This window comes from Rhinatrema bivittatum, chromosome 8, assembly GCF_901001135.1.
Source record: "Rhinatrema bivittatum chromosome 8, aRhiBiv1.1, whole genome shotgun sequence".
Lineage (NCBI taxonomy): Eukaryota > Metazoa > Chordata > Amphibia > Gymnophiona > Rhinatrematidae > Rhinatrema > Rhinatrema bivittatum.
Genome location: NC_042622.1, coordinates 23,315,909 through 23,337,988, shown reverse-complemented (window position 1 = coordinate 23,337,988; position 22,080 = coordinate 23,315,909). Strand labels below are relative to the sequence as shown.

The 22,080-nt window shown below is 45.4% G+C and overlaps 1 protein-coding gene across 1 annotated transcript in view; it reads right to left on the bottom strand.

Moving 5' to 3' along the window:
* LOC115098097 (disheveled-associated activator of morphogenesis 2-like) overlaps positions 1-22,080 on the bottom strand; it is a 102,098-nt gene that overhangs the window by 32,068 nt on the left and 47,950 nt on the right. Inside the window, exon 6 of the mRNA XM_029614413.1 lies at positions 1,801-1,977. Within this exon, the coding sequence (XP_029470273.1) occupies positions 1,801-1,977 (177 nt within the window). The remainder of the gene's footprint in view (positions 1-1,800; positions 1,978-22,080) is intronic.

The window sequence follows — 22,080 nt, the reverse complement described above, 5'->3', positions numbered from 1 at the left end:
GCTGATGCTGACGTACTGCAACCAGCGCCAAAAATAAATCAGCATTAGCCATGCTTGATGACAGTACAAAGCAGGGTAGAGAGATTCAAATGGACCGCTGAAAAGTCCATATTTAAAAGATCTCTCCTGCTAAATTTAGGACTTAACCAGACAAACAATGGGATTTAAGAAAATCTCACCATAAAGATTGCCTCTCATCTATCTGGATTAGTTTTTAAATGAATAAAACTTATCTACATAAAACAGAGGCATTCCAGGGGCATTCCAGGAAGGGCTAAATTATGCAGATAACTTACCCAGATAACACTGATATTCAGTGCTATGTGGCTAAGATATCCGGATAACTTTAGCTCTGCCAAAGAGCTCTCCTAAAGTTAGCTGGGTAAATATTGGATTTAATCAGGCAGAGACAGTGACGCGGCTTTGCCTTTGAGTAAACTTATCCGGTTAACTTACCCAAACAGCCCAGGGGTGAAAATGGACCTCTAAAGATGTAATTCTGTGTTTACAGGAGTGATGCCTCAGAGCCAAAGTATAATTTACTATTAGGAGAGAGGCAGCTCTTCCTCCAGCAAGGGAAGGGCTGCTTGAATGACTTTTGCAAAAGAGATCCCACTGTTTTGGTGTACAAACAAGGTTTCCATTCAGTGGATTAGAAGTATAAAGCAGTCAGGTTTCCTCTGCCGCCTCCTCTCCTAGCCCTCATGCCATTGGCCATTCAAAAGGGCTCAAAAGATGGCAATGACGAGGGCAGGAGGAAAAGAGAGGTCATCTCCTATTTCACTATAAGGACTGGAAAAGCTTTTTAAGTTTTCAGTGAAGGGCAGCACCAGTGCCTTAGAGAAGTACAACATTTTTGGTGAGGATCTTGCAATAATAATAATAATGTTGCTCTGCCACGTTAGGTGAGACGCTTGGATGAAATGGCACCAGTCCTGGCGAGGGGCCTGCGGCAACTCACTCATTGGTGATTTTAGCTCCTGAGGATTAAGGGTCATGCATGTAAAAATCGGTCATTTCATTTTCCATCTCGTTTTCTATTTATTTGGGGGGGGGGGGGGGGGGGGGGAGGAGTTGTTTAATTTTTGTCATTTTAGCACTCATCAAATGGTTTAATGCACGATAAAATATTTAGCACCAAGGTAAAATGACAGAAAGAAAACAATATTTCATTGGTTGTGTGTGTGGTTTCGGATGGGAAACGAAACAACAAATGCTGTTGTGTTTCCCTGTCATTTTTTGAAAAGGCTGCCCATCCCTACTCAGGATAATTCCTTCCCCTGCCCCAGTCCAGAACGTATTTTCAACATCTGGCCCACAAACATCTGATTTAAGGCAGCGTGCATAGGAGCATTGTCTTTCCTAAAGGCGCCAATTCTGACCTTTTCGGGCACCATTAATTTGCTCAGACTTTTAACATTATTGTGGAAACCCCTTCTGCCACATATGGACTCAGCAGGGTGTTTTGATGCGGGATCAACAAAACCTGCTTGCTGTCACCTTTCCGTTGCATCTCATGTGCGAACACTCATGAGCTGATTTCCCCATTAGCTGAGGCTATCACGGAGGCTCCCTGGTAACCCTTTCACCAGTTGATCTATAAACCACCCTTCTTATTTGCCCTCACAACCACTCTATAGTGGCTTGGCTCTTTTAATTCTTGTATTATACAGATTACACCATTTGATTTTTATTGCTTGTTTCTGCTTCGGGGGCCAATTCAGACAGAGGTAAACTGTTATTCCATTTTATTTTTAATTGCCACCCCTCAATAAATAATTAATTACCAGCAATACTTACAAATAGTGGGTTTCCTTGGTCTGGATGGAGAAACAATCACCTTCCTTTTGTTTATTGACATTTGCATTACCGTCTGACAAAGGAACTGTAGTAGCCAGAGGGCCCGAACTCTCATTCGGTTCACTGCAGCCAATGTAGTGTAAAACTACTTCCCCTTCCTTTAATTTCACCAAGCATCTGCAGGAAGATACATGCAGAGGGGGAAAAAAAAATATCATTCTCCCACCATGAATTGTTAATGCTAACTTTGTCCTTGGTCAGAGCAGCAAATTACGCTTTCATCAATGCTAAATCATTCCGGTTCTCATAAGAACTCCCTCCACGGCCATTCAGTGGATATCCTGTTCCTTTTTCCTGAGCAGTTGTTAGCAGAATAGGACAAAAGCCCCCCCAAATGGCTCCTAAAGAGATTTCTGGATGGGGCTCTCACGTCTGTGCCTACATTTATCATAAGGCACTGAAAAAAAATGAGAAAAGAGGTGGATAACTCAGCGGGCCAGTGAGCAGGAAAATGCACTCTATCTGGCTATTCACACTACCTCAGCTGGGAAAGGCTGCTGCTGAATACACTCTGATCATTTTACTCTGTCTGGTTGTACTGGGAGCAACCTCCCATCCCCAACCAGACTTAGCAGCCAGATTTATCTCTAGCACCAGCTGGAAAACCTTTAGCTCCGCCCCCAGAACGCCCTCCACACTGCCTTTTTTTTTTATTCAGATGTTAGCTGAACACTGACCTCCCCAGGTAAAATCCCCCCCCCCCCACCGTGAGAGGGGGGGCGGGTTGGTTCCAAGCAGCTTAAAAGTTAGCTGGACAAACCTTCTTGGATACTGACCTCCCAAAGGTTAATCAATTAAAAAAAAAAAAAGAAACGTTTATTTGTGTTTTTTGGAGTACACAGCACTGAACAACTTAAATTACAAGGATCCCAGACACCCCACCCCACCCCCCCCCCAATCTAGAGTGGCACACAAGAAGGTTAAATGGATGTGTTGGAATGGGAAGGCAAAATTGGATCTTCAGGTTCCACTACTCTGACCACCCAGCTATGCTGATGTGGTGATAATGAGTTATTACCAATAATAACTGTGTTTTATTACATGGCAGCACTAAGTAGTCTCCTGGCATTCATTCGGTTAAGGAGTTTTTGTAAATCTGAATGACAAATGTAAAAGATACTTCTTTGGGTTCCTATTTAACTCATTTTTAGTTTTTGATAGGATAGCATTGCTGGGGGTAGTTTTGTATCATCACGCATAAATTAGCACGGTAAGAACGACGAAGAAGCTCTACCTATTTTCAAAGGAGGCTGGCGTGCACAGGTCTGCTTTGAAAATTACCCTGGCAAAACTCTGAGCGTGCAATTACACCAGCTCTTTGACGTGCATGGTTTTGCACAGAGAATCGAAGAGGAAGTCCCAAAAATGTATATTTCAGTAATTGTATGTGCATATCAGTTGCAGTTTTCTAAAAGGTCACGTCTGCATGTAAAGGACTACTTTATCCACAGAAGTCCCTTTAAAAAGTATCCTCCTTATGTATTGCTATGTAATAACCTTTATATTTTCCCCTTGGCATCTGCTTCTTTCAGTTTCTAGCTCATCAGAACTGGTCTCAACTGGAGCATAAGCCTTCATTCTCAAATCCTTATGGGGATTTTTAAACACACACACACACCCACACTCTGAAGTGTAACCCAGTTAAAGCATTAGAAATCCTTAGCCATAGGCTGCGGCTCTTTCGAAAACCTGGTATGCATGGTGTCATGAACCTGGCCATTAGGGAAATTCCTGACACCCCCCCCAAGACTTGCCAAAGGTCCCTGGTGGTCCAGCGGGGGTCCTGGAGTGATCTTTTGCACTTGGGCCGAAGGCTGCAAGTATTCAAAATGGCACTGATAGCTTTTGCCCTTACTATGTCATGGGGCTACCGGTGCCATTGGTCGGCCCCTGTCACATGGCAGGAGCGCAAGATGGCGCCGGCCATCCATTGCTCCTACCATGTGACAGAGACTGACCAATGGCACCGGTAGCCCTTGTGACATCGTAAGGGCAAAGGGCACCAGCGCCATTTTGATTCATGGTAGGCCCAATGGCCCGAGAGGGAGACATCGCTCGTGGGACCCTGCCGGACCACCAGGGCTTTTAGTAAGTCTTGGGGAGGGATTGGGATGGTGGGGGGGTTTGTAAGAAAGTAAAATTGAAGGGGTTGGGGTGGTTTTTTTCCGATTCCTTTTTTTCCCCCGATTCGGGGGTTTTTTTCTGATTTGTTTTTCCCGATCCGTGCTGAAAAAAAAACGATTTGCGGAAAAAACAAAATTTTCAACGAAGCGCCCGAACTAAAATCCAACCCGATACAAAAAAAACAAAGCTCATCTTTACTGGGCGGTTCATACGCAGGGTTCCCCAATCCCCATGGGCAAGACAAGCCCAGGTGTCCAGTGAGGCTCCTAGATAAAGTCTCAAAAATCCCTAAACTTAGACCCAGAGGGTGGTGAAGTGGAAGAGGAAATCCCTCCCAAGCCTGGTCAGGACCCACAAGCTGGGCTAGCCTGCCTTTACAGACTGGGCCTGAGAGCAACAAAACGATAAACTCCTGACACCTCTGCACTGTGTGATAACCTAACTGGACTGCCCCCCAAGCTGTAGCAAGGGCTCGGATATATATTGTTTCAAGTCGGCTGCCCATTCCAGACCCTGCAGAAGGAGGGGCTGTATTTGAATGCATCTTCCCTTCACTCTAACCCATTCTCTCTCTCTCTAGCTGAACAAAGGGCTCAATCAGGTCCTACTGGTGACACAACTGGAGGGTCCATCACACTTTTATGGCCCCATCAGTGTACAGCCAGCACCTGGGGATGGGGTTACAAATAAAAAGTGATGGGATAGGAGGCGATGTCCTACTGTGGATTGCAAACTGGTTAAAAGATGGGAAACGGAGAGTAGGATTAAATGGTCTGTTTTCTCAGTGGAAAAGGGTAAACAGTGGAGTGCCTCGGGGATCTGTACTTGGACTAGTGCGTTTCAATCAATATGTATATTTGAGCTCTGACCGACGTTCCCCAATTGCGCAGAAGAGAGCAGCTCTGACCGACGTGCTGCGCATGCACGGACGAGAGAGCGCTGACCAACGTGCCGTAAATGCGCAAACATCTCGCCCTTTTTAACAGGCTCAACGGCTTGTATATTTATAAATGATCTGGAAAAGGGTACAATAAGTGGGATGATCAAATTTGCAGATGACACAAAATTGGGAAACTGGGCAGATGAAATTTAATGTGGTCAAGTGTAAAGTGATGCACATGGGGAAAAGTAATCAAAACTGTAGTTCCATATTAGGAGTTACCACCCAGGAAAAAGATCTGGGTGTCATAGTGGACAATCCTTTGAAATCCTCAGCTGAATGTGCGGTGGCAGTCAGAAAAGCAAACAGAATGCTAGGAATTATTAGGAAAGGAATGGAGAATAAAATGGAGAATATCATATTACCTCTGAATCGCTCCATGGTGAGACCGTACCTAGAGTACAGTGTACAATTCTGGTTGCCGCATCTCAAAAAAACATATAGAAATGGAATAGGTACAGAGAAGGGCGACCAGAATGATAAAGGATATGGAACAGCTCCCCTTGAGGAAAGGCTAAAAATGTTAGGGCTGTTCAGCTTGGAGAAGAGATGACAGAGGTGGATTCATATAGGTCTATAAATCATGAGTGGCATAGAACAGGTAAATGTGAATCGGTTATTTACTCTTTCAAAAAATACAAAAACTAAGGGACACTCCATGAAGTTAGTAAGTAGCACATTAAAAACAAATTGGAGAAAATTATTTTTCACTCAGTAAACAATTAAGCTCTTGAAATTATTGCCGAAGGATGTGGTAAGGGCAGATAGCGTAGCTGGGTTTAAAAAAAGATTTGGACAAGCCCCTGGAGAAGAAGTTCATAAACTGTAATTAACTAGATAGACTTGAGGAAAGCCAGTACTTATCCCTGGACGTTAGTAGCATGGGATCTATTTAATCTTTGGGTACTTGCCAGGTACTTGTGACCTGGATTGGCCACTGTTGGTCTGACCCAGTATGGCAATTCTTTTATTCTTCTACAAATATTCCAAACTTCCTCTCAAATTCAACGGGACAGTCTGAGAAAAGTTTAATAGGTACCTTTTATCTATGAAGGTCCAAGATGTTCCCTATTCTGAATGCGCAGTTTGCAGAAAGCAGCTTTTTCACTCCACGGCACTAGACTGGGGGACTGGCAATTTCAGGCAGGCCAGAAGCAGTGCATGCAGTACTGCAGAAGTGTGGCTACTGCTACCCCCCCCCCCCCTCTCCCCTTAATGGCCACAGGAGGAGGAGGGGCTGCAACTCGTCCCACGGAGGAAAGGAGAGACAACAAGAGAAGGAAGGAGCGGGGAAGGAGAGAAAGAAGCAAAACATACTAAGGCAGAGGATGTGATATCCCAGATCGCATGTCGGTATATAAAAATAATAAATATAGAAACATAGAAACATAGAAACATAGAAATGACGGCAGAAGAAGACCAAATGGCCCATCCAGTCTGCCCAGCAAGCTTCCCTCATTTCTTCTCCCATACTTATCTGTTTCTCTTAGCTCTTGGTTCTAATTCCCTTCCACCCCCGCCATTAATGTAGAGAGCGGTGGAGGAGCTGCATCCAAGTGAAATATCTAGCTTGATTAGTTAGAGGTAGTAGGAGTAGTAACCGCCGCAATAAGCAAGCTACACCCATGCTTATTTGTTTTTACCCAGATTATGTTATACAGCCCTTATTGGTTGTTTATCTTCTCCCCTGCTGTTGAAGCAGAGAGCTATGCTGGATATGCATCGAAAGTGAAGTATCAGGCACATTTGGTTTGGGGTAGTAACCGCCGTGACAAGCCAGCTACTCCCCGCTTTGTGAGTGTGAATCCTTTTTTCTTCTCCCCTGCCGTTGAAGTTATGCTGGATATGCGTGAAGTATCAGTTTTTCTTTTCCCCTGCCGTTGAAGCAGAGAGCTATGCTGGAAATTCGTGATGTATCAGTCTTTCTCCGATGCCGTTGAAGTAGAGAGCCATGCTGGATATGCGTCGAGAGTGAAGTATCAGGTACATTTGGTTTGGGGTAGTAACCGCCGTAACAAGCCAGCTACTCCCCGCTTTGTGAGTGCGAACCCTTTTTTCTTCTCCCCTGCCGTTTAAGCAGAGAGCTCTGCTGGATGTGTGAAGTAACAGTTTTTCTTTTCCCCTGCTGTTGAAGCAGAGAACTATGCTGGATATGCATTGAAAGTGAAGTATAAGAATGGAGTGATCAAGCTAGTTGAAAGGCATCAGGAATAGAGGAAGGTGGAGGTAGTAATCTGGATATTTGGTTTGGGGTAGTAACCGCCGTAACAAGCCAGCTACTCCCGTCATTGTGAGTGCAAATCCTTTTTTCCACATTTCCTCATGCTGTTGAATCTTAGAGTGATGTTGGAGTCACAGTAACCATGTGTATGTTTATTGACTAAGGGTATTGTCTCCAGGCAGTAGCCATCATTCTGGCGAGTCACCCACTCTTCATTGGCGGCCTCTTGACTTTATGGATCCACAGTGTTTATCCCACGCCCCTTTGAAGTCCTTCACAGTTCTGGTCTTCACCACTTCCTCCGGAAGGGCATTCCAGGCATCCACCACCCTCTCCGTGAAGAAATACTTCCTGACATTGGTTCTGAATCTTCCTCCCTGGAGCTTCAAATCGTAATAGATACATAAATAAACATTTTTAAGGTGCTCCTCAAAAGGAGAAGGGTCCTGGAAACACAGAGCAGCTCTTGAAAGGCATCCAGCAGCAGAACTGTATTCCCAGGGAGAAAAGCCGCTTACATTATAACACAAGGTAAGAAACGCTGAGCCTGGTTATTCAGAGACTTTTTTTTTTTTTGGTTCGCCCATCATTTTATTTCCTGCGACCCATGCAGTGCAGCTCTTGGCATGGACTTTCCTACCCGGGGCCCAGGAACACAAAACGTGCAGAGCTGACCTGCATTCATCGGGGGGAGGCAGCTCGCCCACTCCATGGCAACCGCGCTCAGACCACGCACGCCTCTCCCGCTGCCCACACCGCAGAGGCAACCGTCCGCGATGAGACCAGAGGAGATTCTCTCTTGAACTGCAGACCTTGGCGCTCGGTGGGGCCGCGGCGAGGCAGACGTCCACCCCCCCCCCCCGCCCCCATTTAACCAAACAGCCCTGTGAGTTTGTCTTAGGAAAGAGAAGGAGGGAATGATAAAGTTGAGCCGGCAGCCCCTGTGTAGCCGGCATTGCTTCTGGCAAGCAGGTGTTACCACGAGAAATCGGTGAAATTCACTTAGGGGCCGATATAATGAGATGCGCTGAAGCTGCCGTGGGTTTGTACGTGCATTTACGCTCATTTGTATGCGCATTTTCCCCACGCAAAGCCCTATACGGGGATGTAATAAGGGTTTTGTGCGCGGGGGGAAAAAGTGTGTACAAACGCGCTTACAGACCTGCAGTTTTTCCTGCCTGAATGCATGCTAGTGGCATGCAAAGGAGGCAATTAGCTAATCATATGCAATGCAGGGAGCCGTGCTAATGCTAGTGCAGGTTTTTTAATGCGGGTTTTTTACCGCCATGGTCAGGGCACGAGTTAAGTATCAGGACCAACTCAGGGGGCCTATGTCAGTGTCCGAGCGTCCTGTAAACCACCTAGCTGAGCGCCTATCTCGGCGTCCAAGTGGTCAGCTTAGCTAGGCGCTTTTCTGGGTGCCCAGTCATATAGATTCACAACCAACTAAGCACCTAGCTCAGTGCCTTCGAGGCAACATTTGCTAGGCTCCTTTCTGGGTGCCTGAGTGTTGGCAGCTGAGCATCCAGATTGGTTCCCAACTGAGTATCAATCTCACTGCTAATCCAATGTGAATTAGCATCCATGAAAATATTTGCCATGTTTTCTGCAGCACAGTTATTGGAAATATTAAAAATACTTTCCAGCTTCATACTTTCACTTAATAGGGAGACCCGTTCTCTCACTCGCTTTTATGCATGGATTATCGGCGCGGGTTTTGAGCTCGGATGCGGCCGCTTATTACATAGGCCCTTACTGTGCTTAGGTACGCGCATTTTTCCGTACATGCACGAATTTCTGCGCGCAAATCATTTGCATAATTTTTTTTTTTTTTTTTTACATCCAGCGGAAGCGGCAACTTCAGCCGTGCGCGGTGATCAAACTAGTGCCTGTTTTGCCGCCAGTCTTATTACATCGGCCCCAAAGAATGGTGAATCTACGAGTGCGCTAGGAGTGTTCTGGCTGAGCCCATGGGGGGAAAAAAGGCAGTGCTCCGCTATTGGAACTAAGAACCTTCCTATCCTTTCCACAGCAACTTTGGGGGAGGGGCAAGATATCCAACCCCACCCCAAGATAGATTCAGAATGAAACCAAAAGCTCCTTTATTCCTATTGGCCCTGCACAATCTCCCTGCTTTTCCAGCACCTGATTTTTTTTTCAAACATTTTTATGTCCCCGTGTACTTTGCTTCCTCTCCTATTCTAAGGTGCCCTGAGTACAGAGTTATATAAAACTCCTATTAATAAATATGTATACAGGAAGAAAAATGGAGCAATTTTTAAACACCAATGGGGGCTGATGCAAAACAGCGTTTAACCCGCGGTTGGACGCGCGATTTGGGCGTGCGTCCACAGCCCCTTATGCTATAAGCTGATTAACACGTCCAAAATGTGCATCCAACCCTCCCCCCCCCAGCAAAACTAAGGGGTATATTTTAAGACCTGCGCGCGGGCGTACATGTGCTCACGTACCTGGCTCGCACACTTGCACGCCTGATTTTATAACATGCGCATGCAAGGGGGTGCACAATTGTGCACCTTGCGCGTGCCGAGCCGCGCTGCCTTCCCCCGTTCCCTCCCAGGCCGCTCCAAAATTGGAGCGGCCTAAGAGGGAATTTCCATTCCCCCTAACCTAAGCTTTCCACCCCTTCCCCTAACCTTCCCCCCCAGCCCTACTCTAAACCCCCCCCCCCCCTCAATTTTTATCATACCTTTTGTGCCTGCCTGGAGGCAGGCGCAGGTTGCACACGCCGGCAACCTGCCGGCATGCCATTCTCCAAGACAGCGGCAAATGGCCGCTGTGTTGGAGGCCTCTGGCCCCGCCCCTGGACCGCACTGCCCCGCCCCCACCCCCGGACTGCCCCTTTAATAAAGCCCCGGGACTTAGACGCATCCCAGGGCTCTACACGCATTGCCGGGCCTTTATAAAATAGGCCTGGTGTTATGAAAGTGGACCCCTGTTTCGAGGCAGATAACTACCGTCGAAGGGCGAGGCCACTCGGACTGGAGAGGCTTGATAGAAGGCTTCACCCTGGAAGCACGCAACCCCCCCAGGAGGAGCCTGTAGGGGTCCGGCCGCTGGGACTTAGGAGACTCTTCTGAAGACTGTAGAAAGGTTTGGATGCAGGCGCCTCCTGCAGGTCGTGGGTTCCAGATGGCTGGCGCCTCCAGCAGGTCGTAGCAGTCTGAGGACGGAGTCGTAGAAGAGTCCAAAGCCGGTCCGAGGTTCGATACACAGGCGGGGTCCGAGTCCAGTCCAGGGTCTAAGCAGGAGAAGGGTCCAACGCCGTACCAGGATCAAGCCAGGAGAAGACACGTCCACCAGTCCAGAAGTCAGCAGCCAAGAATCAGTCCACGGAGCAGGGGAGCAGAACGGGACGAAGAACGAAGAACCAGGAACACACTCAGGCAGGAACCTCAATACCAAGGCAAGGACTGAATGCTCAGCCCTTGCCTTAAGTACAGGAAGCCAGGGGAGGAGTCTCAGGGGGAGCCATGACACTTCCTGTCATGGCTCCTTTAAGAATACCCATCAGCCACGCGCGCGTGGCTCCTAGGAGCAGAGGAGGAGGAGGAGCCGGATCGCCGCGGAGCCACGCCGCCGATCCCAGCAATGGCGGCGGCCGCCAGAAAGAAGGAAGGGGCTGCCTGCTCCCGCAGGAACCCTAGACACTACCCGGCGTCCCGGGTAAGCTATTTCCTACGCACCCGCCGGCCCGGCCTCAGTCGCGGTCCGCCGCGGCCGGTGGCCACGACACCCGGTCCCGGTCGCGGCGTGCCGCGGCCGGCGGTGCTAACACCTGGCGTGCGTAAGGCAATTTACACGCGTAGAGCTTTTAAAGTCCAGCCCTAAGAGCGCTCATCACATGCAAATGCTTGTTGTTGAGGCTATTAGCTATTCACCCCCAATTGTCAGAGTCAGAGCGTGTAAGCCGGACTTGTCCAGGCACCCCCTAATTTTTTGCGCAGGCCGGGCTTTTAAAATCCGCCTTTAACTTTGTAACTGAGGCAGCGGAGGGTAACGTGACCTGCCCAAGGTCACAAGGAGCGGGAGCGGGATTTGAACCCTGGCTTCCCTTGTTCATAGTAACCAAAGCCATGACAGAATTTCAGAGGTCAATGGCAAGGGCAGGTGTGGGAGTGTTAATAATTAAGAGAAATGGCGGGATGGACCCAAGGCGTTAGACTAGTTGCGGAAACCCTCACTCTCAATTATCTGAAAGAGCAAAAGGCCAAAAAGGAAGCTCCCAAGAAAAGAAGGCAAGATAGATACCCTGAAAGGGCAGCAAGGCTTTGGGAAAATCCCCAATAAGGTCAGGTGGAGGTGGCAAATTTATTAGGATGCTCCTGCAGGCTGATAAAGGGCAAAAGGACAAGCAGCGATCGCCTGCAGAAGGTCAAGCTTGTACGGCTGAGAGCTGGAATGTATTCCAGATGCAGTGGATGGGATAAAGGTAAGGAAGGACGATAGTCACAGGACTCTAGGGATTGTTAAACTTGTAAAGTCGACAGCTGAGAGAGATCTTAAGCTAAAGTAGCAGAGGCAGCTGAACAGACTGGGTGGACCAAATGGTCCTTATCTGCCAACATCTGCTATGTTTCTTGTTCAGTTTAGCTGTAAAGTTTTCTAACTAATGCAGTACAATTCTTTATAACTTAATGCATTTTTAAGTACTCTTCCAACAGTGAATTCTTACTTAATTGAACACGAGTTGTTAAGCAAACTGTATCTTTCCAATCTAGCAAATCTTCGCAGAAAAAAAAATAAAATTGTGAAAATGAAACAAAGGTGAAATTGTCTTCTCCCTCTGTGCTTTCTCCTTCTCTGTAACCGCTGGATCATATAGCAGTGGGAGAGCAGAGGTGCGCCAGTTTAAGTAATGAAAATTGATTTTGAAGTCATAATATAGCTCTGCGAATCACTGTTTAAATACAAACAGCAATGCAAATATTGATGTATTCATATCTGGCAAGGTCTTCCAGTAACACACAAGTCTGAAGATATGTGGCTTGATTGATGAATGGTTCTCTCCCATTTCAAGAACATTGTTGAAAAAGCGGAATGTGAGGTTTTATAAATAAATACATTTTAATGCCCATGGGATGCCAAAGAAGAATAGCAAACACATTTTTTAAAAAATTAGGCTCACAACTGTCCTATGAGAAATGAGTCGTGTTTTGACAAAAAGGGATTACTCTGTGAATAATCTGAAATATAAAACATTCTTTTTTGGAGGGGGTGGGGCATACATTTTTTTTAGCAATCGTTCGCTAACCCATTCCAATCAGTTTTCAGGAGCTGTACGTGGCGCTGTCAATTTCATAGGTGGCCGATATTTACAGCCAAGCTGTGCAACCCCTAAAATTGCCTGAAACAAGGAAACAGCAGGTGGAGCTTAATCCCACAAAGGGTGATTATACTGTGCTGGCTTCATCAAGAGACGTTTTCCTACAAAATAAGGAGAAAAACAGAGCATTGCATGGTATGGATAATTTTACTGGGTGGCATTGGATCGAAATGGGAATACAAATACTCGTTTGTCCCATAAAAAGTACATTTTCAGTATCTTCAAAAATATGGGCATCCTGGGAAGAGCAAAAATTGAGTTTTTAAACGGGTAAATGTGGTTTGAATACACACACACAGACACACACATTTTACTGTGAGTAAAAGTGGTTGGGATTAGGTCAGGGGGAAGGCAAATATGCGCGGGCAATTGCAGGAATGTGCAAATAACAAATCAACAAACTGCAAAAAAGCCTTTTTCAATTCAGTTCGGTTTAAACAAAACGAATTTCTTGTGGCACTGAAAATTCTTGGGTTATTCACTGTTTCCAATTATTGTGCACTAATTGCAAACAGAGTGCACTTTCTGGAAATAAGGTGTGCTATTTCCCAAAATGAATAAACACAACAAAATAAATGAAAAAAAAATCCTCCCAATGAAATAAAATACAGCCAGAACCACCTTCCATCCCCTAAATGAAACAAGATGACATGATTTGTGGTCTGCACACCTCTAGTGATTTAATTGTGAAATCACCACGCATGCTGTCAGGCATGTACTTTGCACTTGCTTTAACGTAAGCCCATGGGTACTCCCCTCCCCTCAGGAATCCTTCTTTTTAATGAGATAAAGTATGTACATTGAGAAATGAATGCCATACTTTCAGATGACTGAAAATCCACTATGTATGCCTTATATTATGCGCACAGGGCCGGATTTTTAAACATACGCGCGCGGGGTACATTTGGGTGCACTACCCGGAGCGCACAAATGTACGCCCGCTTTTATAACATGCGCACGCAGACACACGCATGTTATGAAATCCGGGGTCAGTGCGCGCAAGGGGGCGCACACTTGTGCACTTTGCACGCACCAAGCCCTAGGGGAGCCCCAATGGCTTTCCCCGTTCCCTCCGAGGCCACGCCAAAATCGGAGCGACCTCGGAGGGAACTTTCCTTTGGCCCCACCTTCCCCTCTCTTCCCCTATCTAACCCGCCCCCCAGCCCTACCTAAATCCCCCCCACCTTTATTTTGTAAGTTATGCCTGCCGGCCCGCGATCTCCTGGCATGGCCACTGTGCCGGAGGCCTCGGTCCCGCCCACGCCATGCCCCTTTCACAAAGCCCCTGGACATACGCGCGTCCCGGGGCTTTGCTCGCGACGACGGGCCTATGCAAAATAGGCTCGGCTCGCGCAGGAGCCTTTACGCACGTAAACCTTTTAAAATCTGCCCCACAGATTCCAACAAAACCCTTAACAATGTGACCCTAAATATCAGGTCTGTAGAGGTAGATGGCTTATTACACTACATCCATTCTTCTAGCTTTATAACTCTAAATGCAATACACATTTTTCATTCTCTGAAGACCTCTTCTTTTCTAAATTAACAATTGTTTCTTAAGATACCACAGTTTAAAGAGTTCCCATTTCATTACATAAGACACATGCAAATATGCCATGGCAAAGTTACAGGACAGTAATGCAGAGGAGAAGCAAGTGACAAGTGCTCCACCTCAGAAAGCTTTTACATAGGGAAAGACAAGCTTAAGGGTGAGGTTTAATGATTCAGCATGTTCCCAGAAAGCGTCATCACAGTAAATAATTGATGTCTGGAAGCTGATTACATCTAACAAGTCAGCAAGGAAGCAGAATAAATGCTCAGAGTTATTGAGTCAGTAGGTCGGAAGGACAAACTAAGACAACAGCAAGCTTAAATAAGCTCAGAGCTGTGCAACCTTTCAGTCTGCTTAAATCAGGGGCCTGTTTACTGCAAGAAATAAAAACACTCAGGCATTTTTCATTTTCCCCATTTTAGTTCATTATCTGTAAACCCTGTTATAGTGTATATCATGGCAGAAGAGGGGTGGAAGGTGTGACCATTGCAGGATCCGGCTGAGGTACCCTGCCACCACTGAAAACAATAAGGGAAGATGGCGTAAGAAGGGAATATTAACGGATAAGTCAGTGAAAAGCTAAGAGAAAGGGATCTGCTTCCCAACCTCTTCAAACCCGAGCCTCCACGGGGCAGGCAGCGTCGACATGGAGAGGACGCGTACGGACAAATGAAGAGCCAAGCAAAGCACTGAAAGCCCCACCAGTCTCTCTTCCAAAATTTTAAAAAGAAAGGGAGAGGGGGTGGAGATAAGGCATGAGGCGATAACGATGGATGGGCTCTTTCTTGGTACATGTGCAAGAGAAGGGAGAAGTCGGTGGGGGGAGGCAGGCGACCAGCTCCGTTAGTTGTCTTGGCTGCCAGTGCTTCCATTGCTCAGTGCACACTCTCCCTGTCTCAGTCGGCCTGGGGATAAGGCGGACGCTGGAAGGACTCAAAGGAAGAGGATCAGGAGGTGGGGAAAAGGAGAAGGTGCAGAGTACAATAGGCGTCCTGCACAAAGCAGGACCCAGCTAATGCTGCCCATTAATCACCACCCTCCAGGGCTCAGGCTATGGCTAGGAAGAAGGAGCATGCATGATTACACCGGTTCTCAGGAAGGTGCTCCTGCTCCTTGAAGAAGCCACTGCTGGCGTCTCTTGCTGCCGCCAGGTGCTGGTGTGAATTTGAGCCTCAGCCAGCGGTGACGTTTCCGGGCCACACCTGATCGAGTCGGGAGGCACACAGGCGTGCCATGCTCACTGGCTGGGAAACCCTACCAGGGGATGTGATGTTAGGCAGGGTCAGCAGTTAAATGAGAAGGTGGGAGTTTAAAAAAAAAAAAAAAAATGTGCGAGATTGAAAAAAGGAGGGAATTTGTAAATGGAAAAGGTCCTGAAGGGGGTGGAGCTTAGAAGGAGAGGAGGAGGAATGGAGCAGTGAAAGTGGACAGTTCCACTCCCAGAATCCTTCCCTCCCGGTGTGGTTTTGGAGAAGATTTGTTGAGGTGGAATGCCTATGAGTAGAGTTTGCAAGTGATAAGCCAACTGCAGGCAAGTTTTTGCAAGAAGGCTGGAAATGTTCACATGCAAAAGGTCTGAGCGGTATTAAGTGGGAAGGATAAATAAATGAGACGGTTTGGATACCAGAGTGGGTGGGGCCTCAGGGCAGAATGCAGTGCATGAAGAGCCTGTGAATAAGAAGGACCAAGCTGTTCAGAGCAGTAGCTTGGTGAGTTTGGTGAAGAATATCTGGTTTGTTTATGCCAGGTAGCAACATTGCTGGGGCAAGGGGGCGGGGCATTTCTTCATGTTTGGCCTGTCGCAGGTGGGTTGCTCTGCATGTTAGTAAGAAAGGAGCTGAGGCAAGTTATAAATTATGGAGGGAATTTTCAAAGAATGATGCCAGGATTGCACGCATAAAAATTGCACGTGCGCACGTAAGCTGCAGGTGTGCACGGATGTGATATTTGAGAAGCTTCACTAGTGTGCATGTACTTGCAATATCACGTGTAAATTTTAACATGGGGCGGGCCAGGGGCATTCCAGGGCATGCAAGTTTCTATACTGCAAGAGATGTACCCCGCATACACCGCCAAACTTGTCCGAACAATTTTTACGCTTACCAACTGACACGTGCAATCTAATCAGGTTTGTCGTTTGTGTGCAGTTTTTGGGTGGGGAGGTCTGAGCGGACTGGGGGAGGTATCGACAAGCAAATAATTTTCAGAATGATGTACGCACATACATTACAATATACCTGCCTCTGCATTTAATTCAGAGCTGTTACATGGACATTTTTACAACTATTTCATGTCTAAAATATATGCATGTATTTTTTTTTTTTTTTTAAATGGGTAGAGGGAGTGTTCTTTAGGGGCAGAAATAACATGATATTTTATCAACTGTGAGCCTCCTATCACGTAGGTTTGAAATGCTGGCACAAATCTCCACGGGCCCACTTAACGCACACAAATTGAGTACCACAGACAGTTTTGAAAATTGAGATCCTTGTATTGTCATAAATTAATGCTAATAAAGCTGCAGTCTTGATAATCTGTGGTTATTATAAGCTGGCAGAGGTATACAAGGGTGCCCAAGTTATGATATTGTCTCATAAATCACATCTTTACTAACAGGATGCTTTCTACAGGTTATTAATGAAAAGTGCTCTGAGGGTACCCATGTGGTGAGGGACAGGCTGAGCTGGTCTGGGTTCTACTCCATTACCTCTATGGGCTTACAAGTCCAATTTTCCAGAAAATATAAAGCAGGGCTGTACATCCATAGCCTAGGACTGGTACACACCCTATGCCTTATGACATGGAGCTATCTCACCTATTGCCAATGCAGAACAAAACGAGGAATGCACTAAAAAAAATAAAATAAAATAAACTGCAGTGATGGAATGTAAAACTCAGACTTTTAATCTTAAAATAAAAGAATGCAGCTGAGCCTACAACCCTGGAATAAGGGGGGTACATAAAAAAAATTGTTTCATTTCAGTTTTTTCCGCTTCATTTCTTTAACTCGTTTTTTATTTCATTTGATATTTATTTCATTTCATTTAGTTTATTAGACATAAAATATACAGCATAGTGGAAAGGAATAAAAAACCAAAAGTTAATTCTGCCCCCCACCCCCAGCCTTCTCCTTCTCTCCCACCCTCCCCAGACGCCATTCAACTCATCCATGGGGTCCCAGTAGTTGAAATAGGGCAGAAATGCTCCCCAGTTGCTCCCACCCCGTGGTGTCCAGTTTGTTGCACGGTTGCATGCTCTGTGCCTGTACAAATAAATGGCACTTGCCTCAGAGCTGGCCGGCGCCATTTTGAAAATGGACCCAGCACAAGGCAGGAGCATCTGTGGATTGCTTCTGCCCCATTTCAACTACTGGGACCCCCATGGATGGGGTATGTGGCATCTGGGGGTGGAATGTGATGCAAAGGCCCGGGAGAGGGAATGGTCAATAGTTTAATAATAAGAAAAGCTGGGGGGGGCATTCATTTGCAAATGAAAGAAACTTAAAAAAAACACTACGAATTTCAGCAGAGAGGGTTTTTTTTATTTTGTTTTCTGACTTAATGAAATAAGTTTTTCATTACATTTTTCATTTTGTTTGAAAACAAATGCATCTCCCTACCCTACAAAAGGCAAAATGTAGGATCCCAGTGTGATTTTTTTGCTGCTGCTCCCTCTAGGAATCCAAGTCAAGCAATGCTGTCATTAATCAATAAGCAGAAAATACAATTAACCAAAATCCATTGACAGGCGAATGCACAGACTGACAAAATCAAGTCATATAAACGGGACAAGATACATCATACTATTAAGCTTAGATAGTGGCAGCAAATTAAATCTAAAAATCTATTACGTTTCCTTTTGCAAAAGGACCTTTAACCAATCATCTCCTCAGAAGGCCTTCTTAACCAAATCATCTACAATGAGATCAAAAACATCAAGCCAGTTATGTGGCTCATTTGTAATTAATGTCGTATATGCAATTTCTGATTTTATTTGCAGGTGCAAGCTACATATATCTTCCCACATTTATCATGTGTACTGCTAAACTAAATAAACTCTCTCATCACAAACTTCCCTGCTTGTGTCTCCTGCTGCAAATGATTTACTAGGCCAGGCAATCTGATGTCGGAGGCAAAGAATGAGATGGCACTCCCCCAAGGCACAGCACAGGTCAAATCATCGGGAGGAACAATGGGAGGGGAGTCTCTCACACACACACTCATATGCACATGGGCACTCACTCACACCTCCCATTCACAGGCACGTAGGCTCTCTCTCAGACATGCATGCATGCAGGTACTCACACCCTTTACGTCTCTCTCTCACACACACAAACGCACAAACAGGCACAAGGGCCTTCTCTCTCACACAAACACACACTCATACTCTCTCTTCCTTATACACCCACATACATCCATGCATAAAGGCTCTCTCACACACACACACACACAGCACAGGCACTCACTCACACCCTCTCTCTCTCTTTCACACACACACGCACACACATAGATATGCACATATCTCACATACACATATTTATGCATGAAGGCATTCACTCACACCCTCTTACACACACACACACACACACACACACACACACACATATATACACATATATATGCACACAGGCTCTCTCACATACACATACACCATGCATACAGGCTCTCTCACAATACACACACAGGCTTTCACTCTCTCTTACACACACACACATTCTCTTAGGACCTACCCCTCTCTTATTCAGCCACTGAGGGATAGGGTCCACAGCAGCCTATAGCTCCTCTCTTTGGGCCTCACATCTTGAGGTTGTGGTGGGTTGGGCTCCGCCATGGTCCCTCCAGGCCTTAAATTTTTGGGTTGCAGTGGAAGGGACATTCATGCCACAGCAAGATGGGTTCCCCCATGCCCTCACTGAAGCCCCACCAGGTCTTGCATCTTCAAGTTGCAATGGGATGGGCTCCGCTGTGGCCCCCACCAGGGCTCGCATGCTTGGGCTGCGGTAGAATGGGCTCTGCCACAGCCCAACTGAGCCTTCAATCATCGGTTCACAGCAGGATAGGCTCTGTCGCAGCCCTGCTCTGGCATGGTGAGGTGACCGCCACAGGAGTGCTTTTGGATGCACTTTTTGCCTCTCCCAGTCTGAGGCAGCTGCCTCACCCTGCCTCATTATAGAACTGCCCCTGAACTAGGCACTGTATAACAGCAAACACTCCCTCTCTGTCCCCCTCCTTACCCTATGCCTTGTCCATCCCCTTTCCCACCTTCTGTGTTTTCTCTCCACATCCCTACTCTCTGCCTTCTTTCACCTCTTCCTGATCATCTGTCCATTCTGTTTTCCAGTTCAGAAAACTTTGCTGTAAATTGCACAATCAAGTGTTCCTTATTCTCAAAGAGGTTTTGAAGATGCTATCTACAAGAACATCTTTTACAATTTCTAGACTGTCTGTAACTTAACCCTGGATTTCTGATAGCAAATATCTTCATGCAGAATCTTTTAAAAAGACACACCAATTCCATCTCCAAATGCTCAAAATGGCCTTGCTTGAAGTACACCACCACTGATAAAGCTACACTTTCTGTCTGTTTGGAGTTTATTGCTTTCCTAATAACAGATCATGGGAGGTTTGATTTGTTTTCTTTTTATCTAACTCAATATCAAATATTATATCTTGTTTCCAGGAAAAGCAACTTCAAATCTTATAGTAAGCTTTATTATTGCACTCTGTAGAGCAATTTCATTGAAGAAACTGACCCACAGGTAGCCCTCTTACATTAATGTCCTGACAGATCAACTAATGCTGATCTTACATTAGTAGTACGCAAGAAAATTAGATACACTAACAACTCAGTTTTATCTTTTACATGTAATAAGGATAACTTTCAAACCTATTTACTTACTAATGCTTTTAATTTTATTTATTTAATTCTAAGTGTTGATCTATATTTTTGATGCTTTATGGTTTTATCAGAGTCCTATGTATTATTTATGAATTTGTTTTATTCAATTTGCACTGGACAAATTTTATGGAAGATGTGGAATCTACGACTAAATAAAATAAATAAATAAGTGGGCATGCAGGAGATTTATTCCAGTATTTTATAAACTGTGCCTGCGGGCTGCTGCACAGTTCATAAACTACAGCACAGTTCAGCTCGGAAAGTGTGCAACGTATGCTTCAGTACGCATGAATATTTGCAATGCATTGAAAGCATGCACGCTCGCTACCTATTTGATAAAAATGCACATGTATATTTTATATGCAAAAACCATTTTTTAAAAAAGGGAATGAAGAAAAGAGGATTTATATTCAGACAACAACCAACAAGGACTAAATTGCACAGCCTGAGTAAACAAATAGGCGTGGGAGTAGCTTGCTTATTGCAGCGGTTACTACCCCTAACCAATTAGGCTTGAAACTTCACTTTGATGCAGCTCCAGCACTGCTCTCTACATCAATGGTGGGGGTGGAAGGAAATTAGAACCAAAAAGTTACCAATAAGGGCCCTGACCTCAGCAGTCAGAGTAACAGATAAGTATGAGAAAAATAAGTATGAAAGCTTGCTGGGCAGACTGGATGGGCCATTTGGTCTTCTTCTGCCGTCATTTCTATGTTTCTATATATACATGCATGCATGACACCTTAATTTACATGGAGAAGTAGGTATATTTTAAGATATGTATATGTACTTGAAATCATGAGTTTTCCAATACCTCCATCAGTTCACCCAGTCTATCTCCAGTTCACCAAGTCCCTCCTAGTCCTTCACGCTGAACTGCCCCAGTTCACCCAGACCTCCCACCGAAAAATAGCAGACAACAGATGAGTCTGATATCAATTGCTCTATATAATTATCAGGTGTAAAATTATGTGAATAAGTTGCCTAATATATTCATATAAATCTCTTATAAAATAGCAATTTCCACACGTAACTCTTGGCCTCACTCTGGAATGCCCCTAGATTGCCCCTTTTTTGCGCAGGTAAATGTGCATTGGAAACCAAAAATACATGTATATTTTCAATGCTTATAAAATAGCAAGTACATGATTACAGGCATAATTACTTTGAAAATGTACTCAAATAAGTTGATATTCTACCCTGTCTGTCCATCATTCACTGACGTCTTTCGCTTTTCCTCCTAGCAGACAGTAAGGTAATAGCACCTGGCATTTCTGATGCCAAGGAGGTGTAAAAGCTAAATTTCTCATGCTGCAATAATTTTGCTAGAATTTGACATTGATTGCTTTTTCGTGAAAATGTTTGCTGTAAGGTATAAGCCAAATCTTTCATGCAAAGCATAATAAATCTGCACAGAACGAATGGTGAAACAGAACTGCTGGGCGTTCTCATGTACAATAGTGCAAAATTAATTGGTTATTTACAATATGTGCCTTTGAGGTTAGGATGAAAAATTAAGCAAGGTGTGGCTATAAATAATTACAAGGGGCAAATCCTGCAGTTTTTCTACGTTTTGGCTTCATTTTAGAAGATTTTTGCACATCCCTGCCTGTGCTCGTAGTTCTCTGGACTCTGATTCTGTAGGATGGGGAACCTCCAGTCTTCGGAGGCTGCAAACCAGCCAGGGTTTCAGGATATCCTTAATGAATATGTATATTATAACTCTCCTTACAATTGTAGCATGCAAGCAAGAACTCTCTCATGCATATTCATTAGGGGTATCTTGAAAACCAACTGGTTTGTGGCCCTTGAGGACAGGAGGTTTCCCCTTCCCTGCTGTAAGATCTCAGAAGCAAAGCAGCTTTGGGGCTTGGAGAACCGAAGAGAGACCTCCGTGTAACTCAAGATCCTGAGGGTAGGCTCGGGCATTCTTTCTCCAGAGCTGGTACTGACCCAGTGACCCAGCATGACGTCGAAGTTCTCGGCGCTACAGAGGCTGCTGTCTTTCAGATGAAACATTTAACAGTCCTGTTGTAACGTTTTAAGAGCATTATCGAAAGAGTAATGGTGTTATTTCTGGTGTCACAACTGAAATTCCTCCCCCACAGAAAGAGCTTAATTAGCCTAAAAATATTACA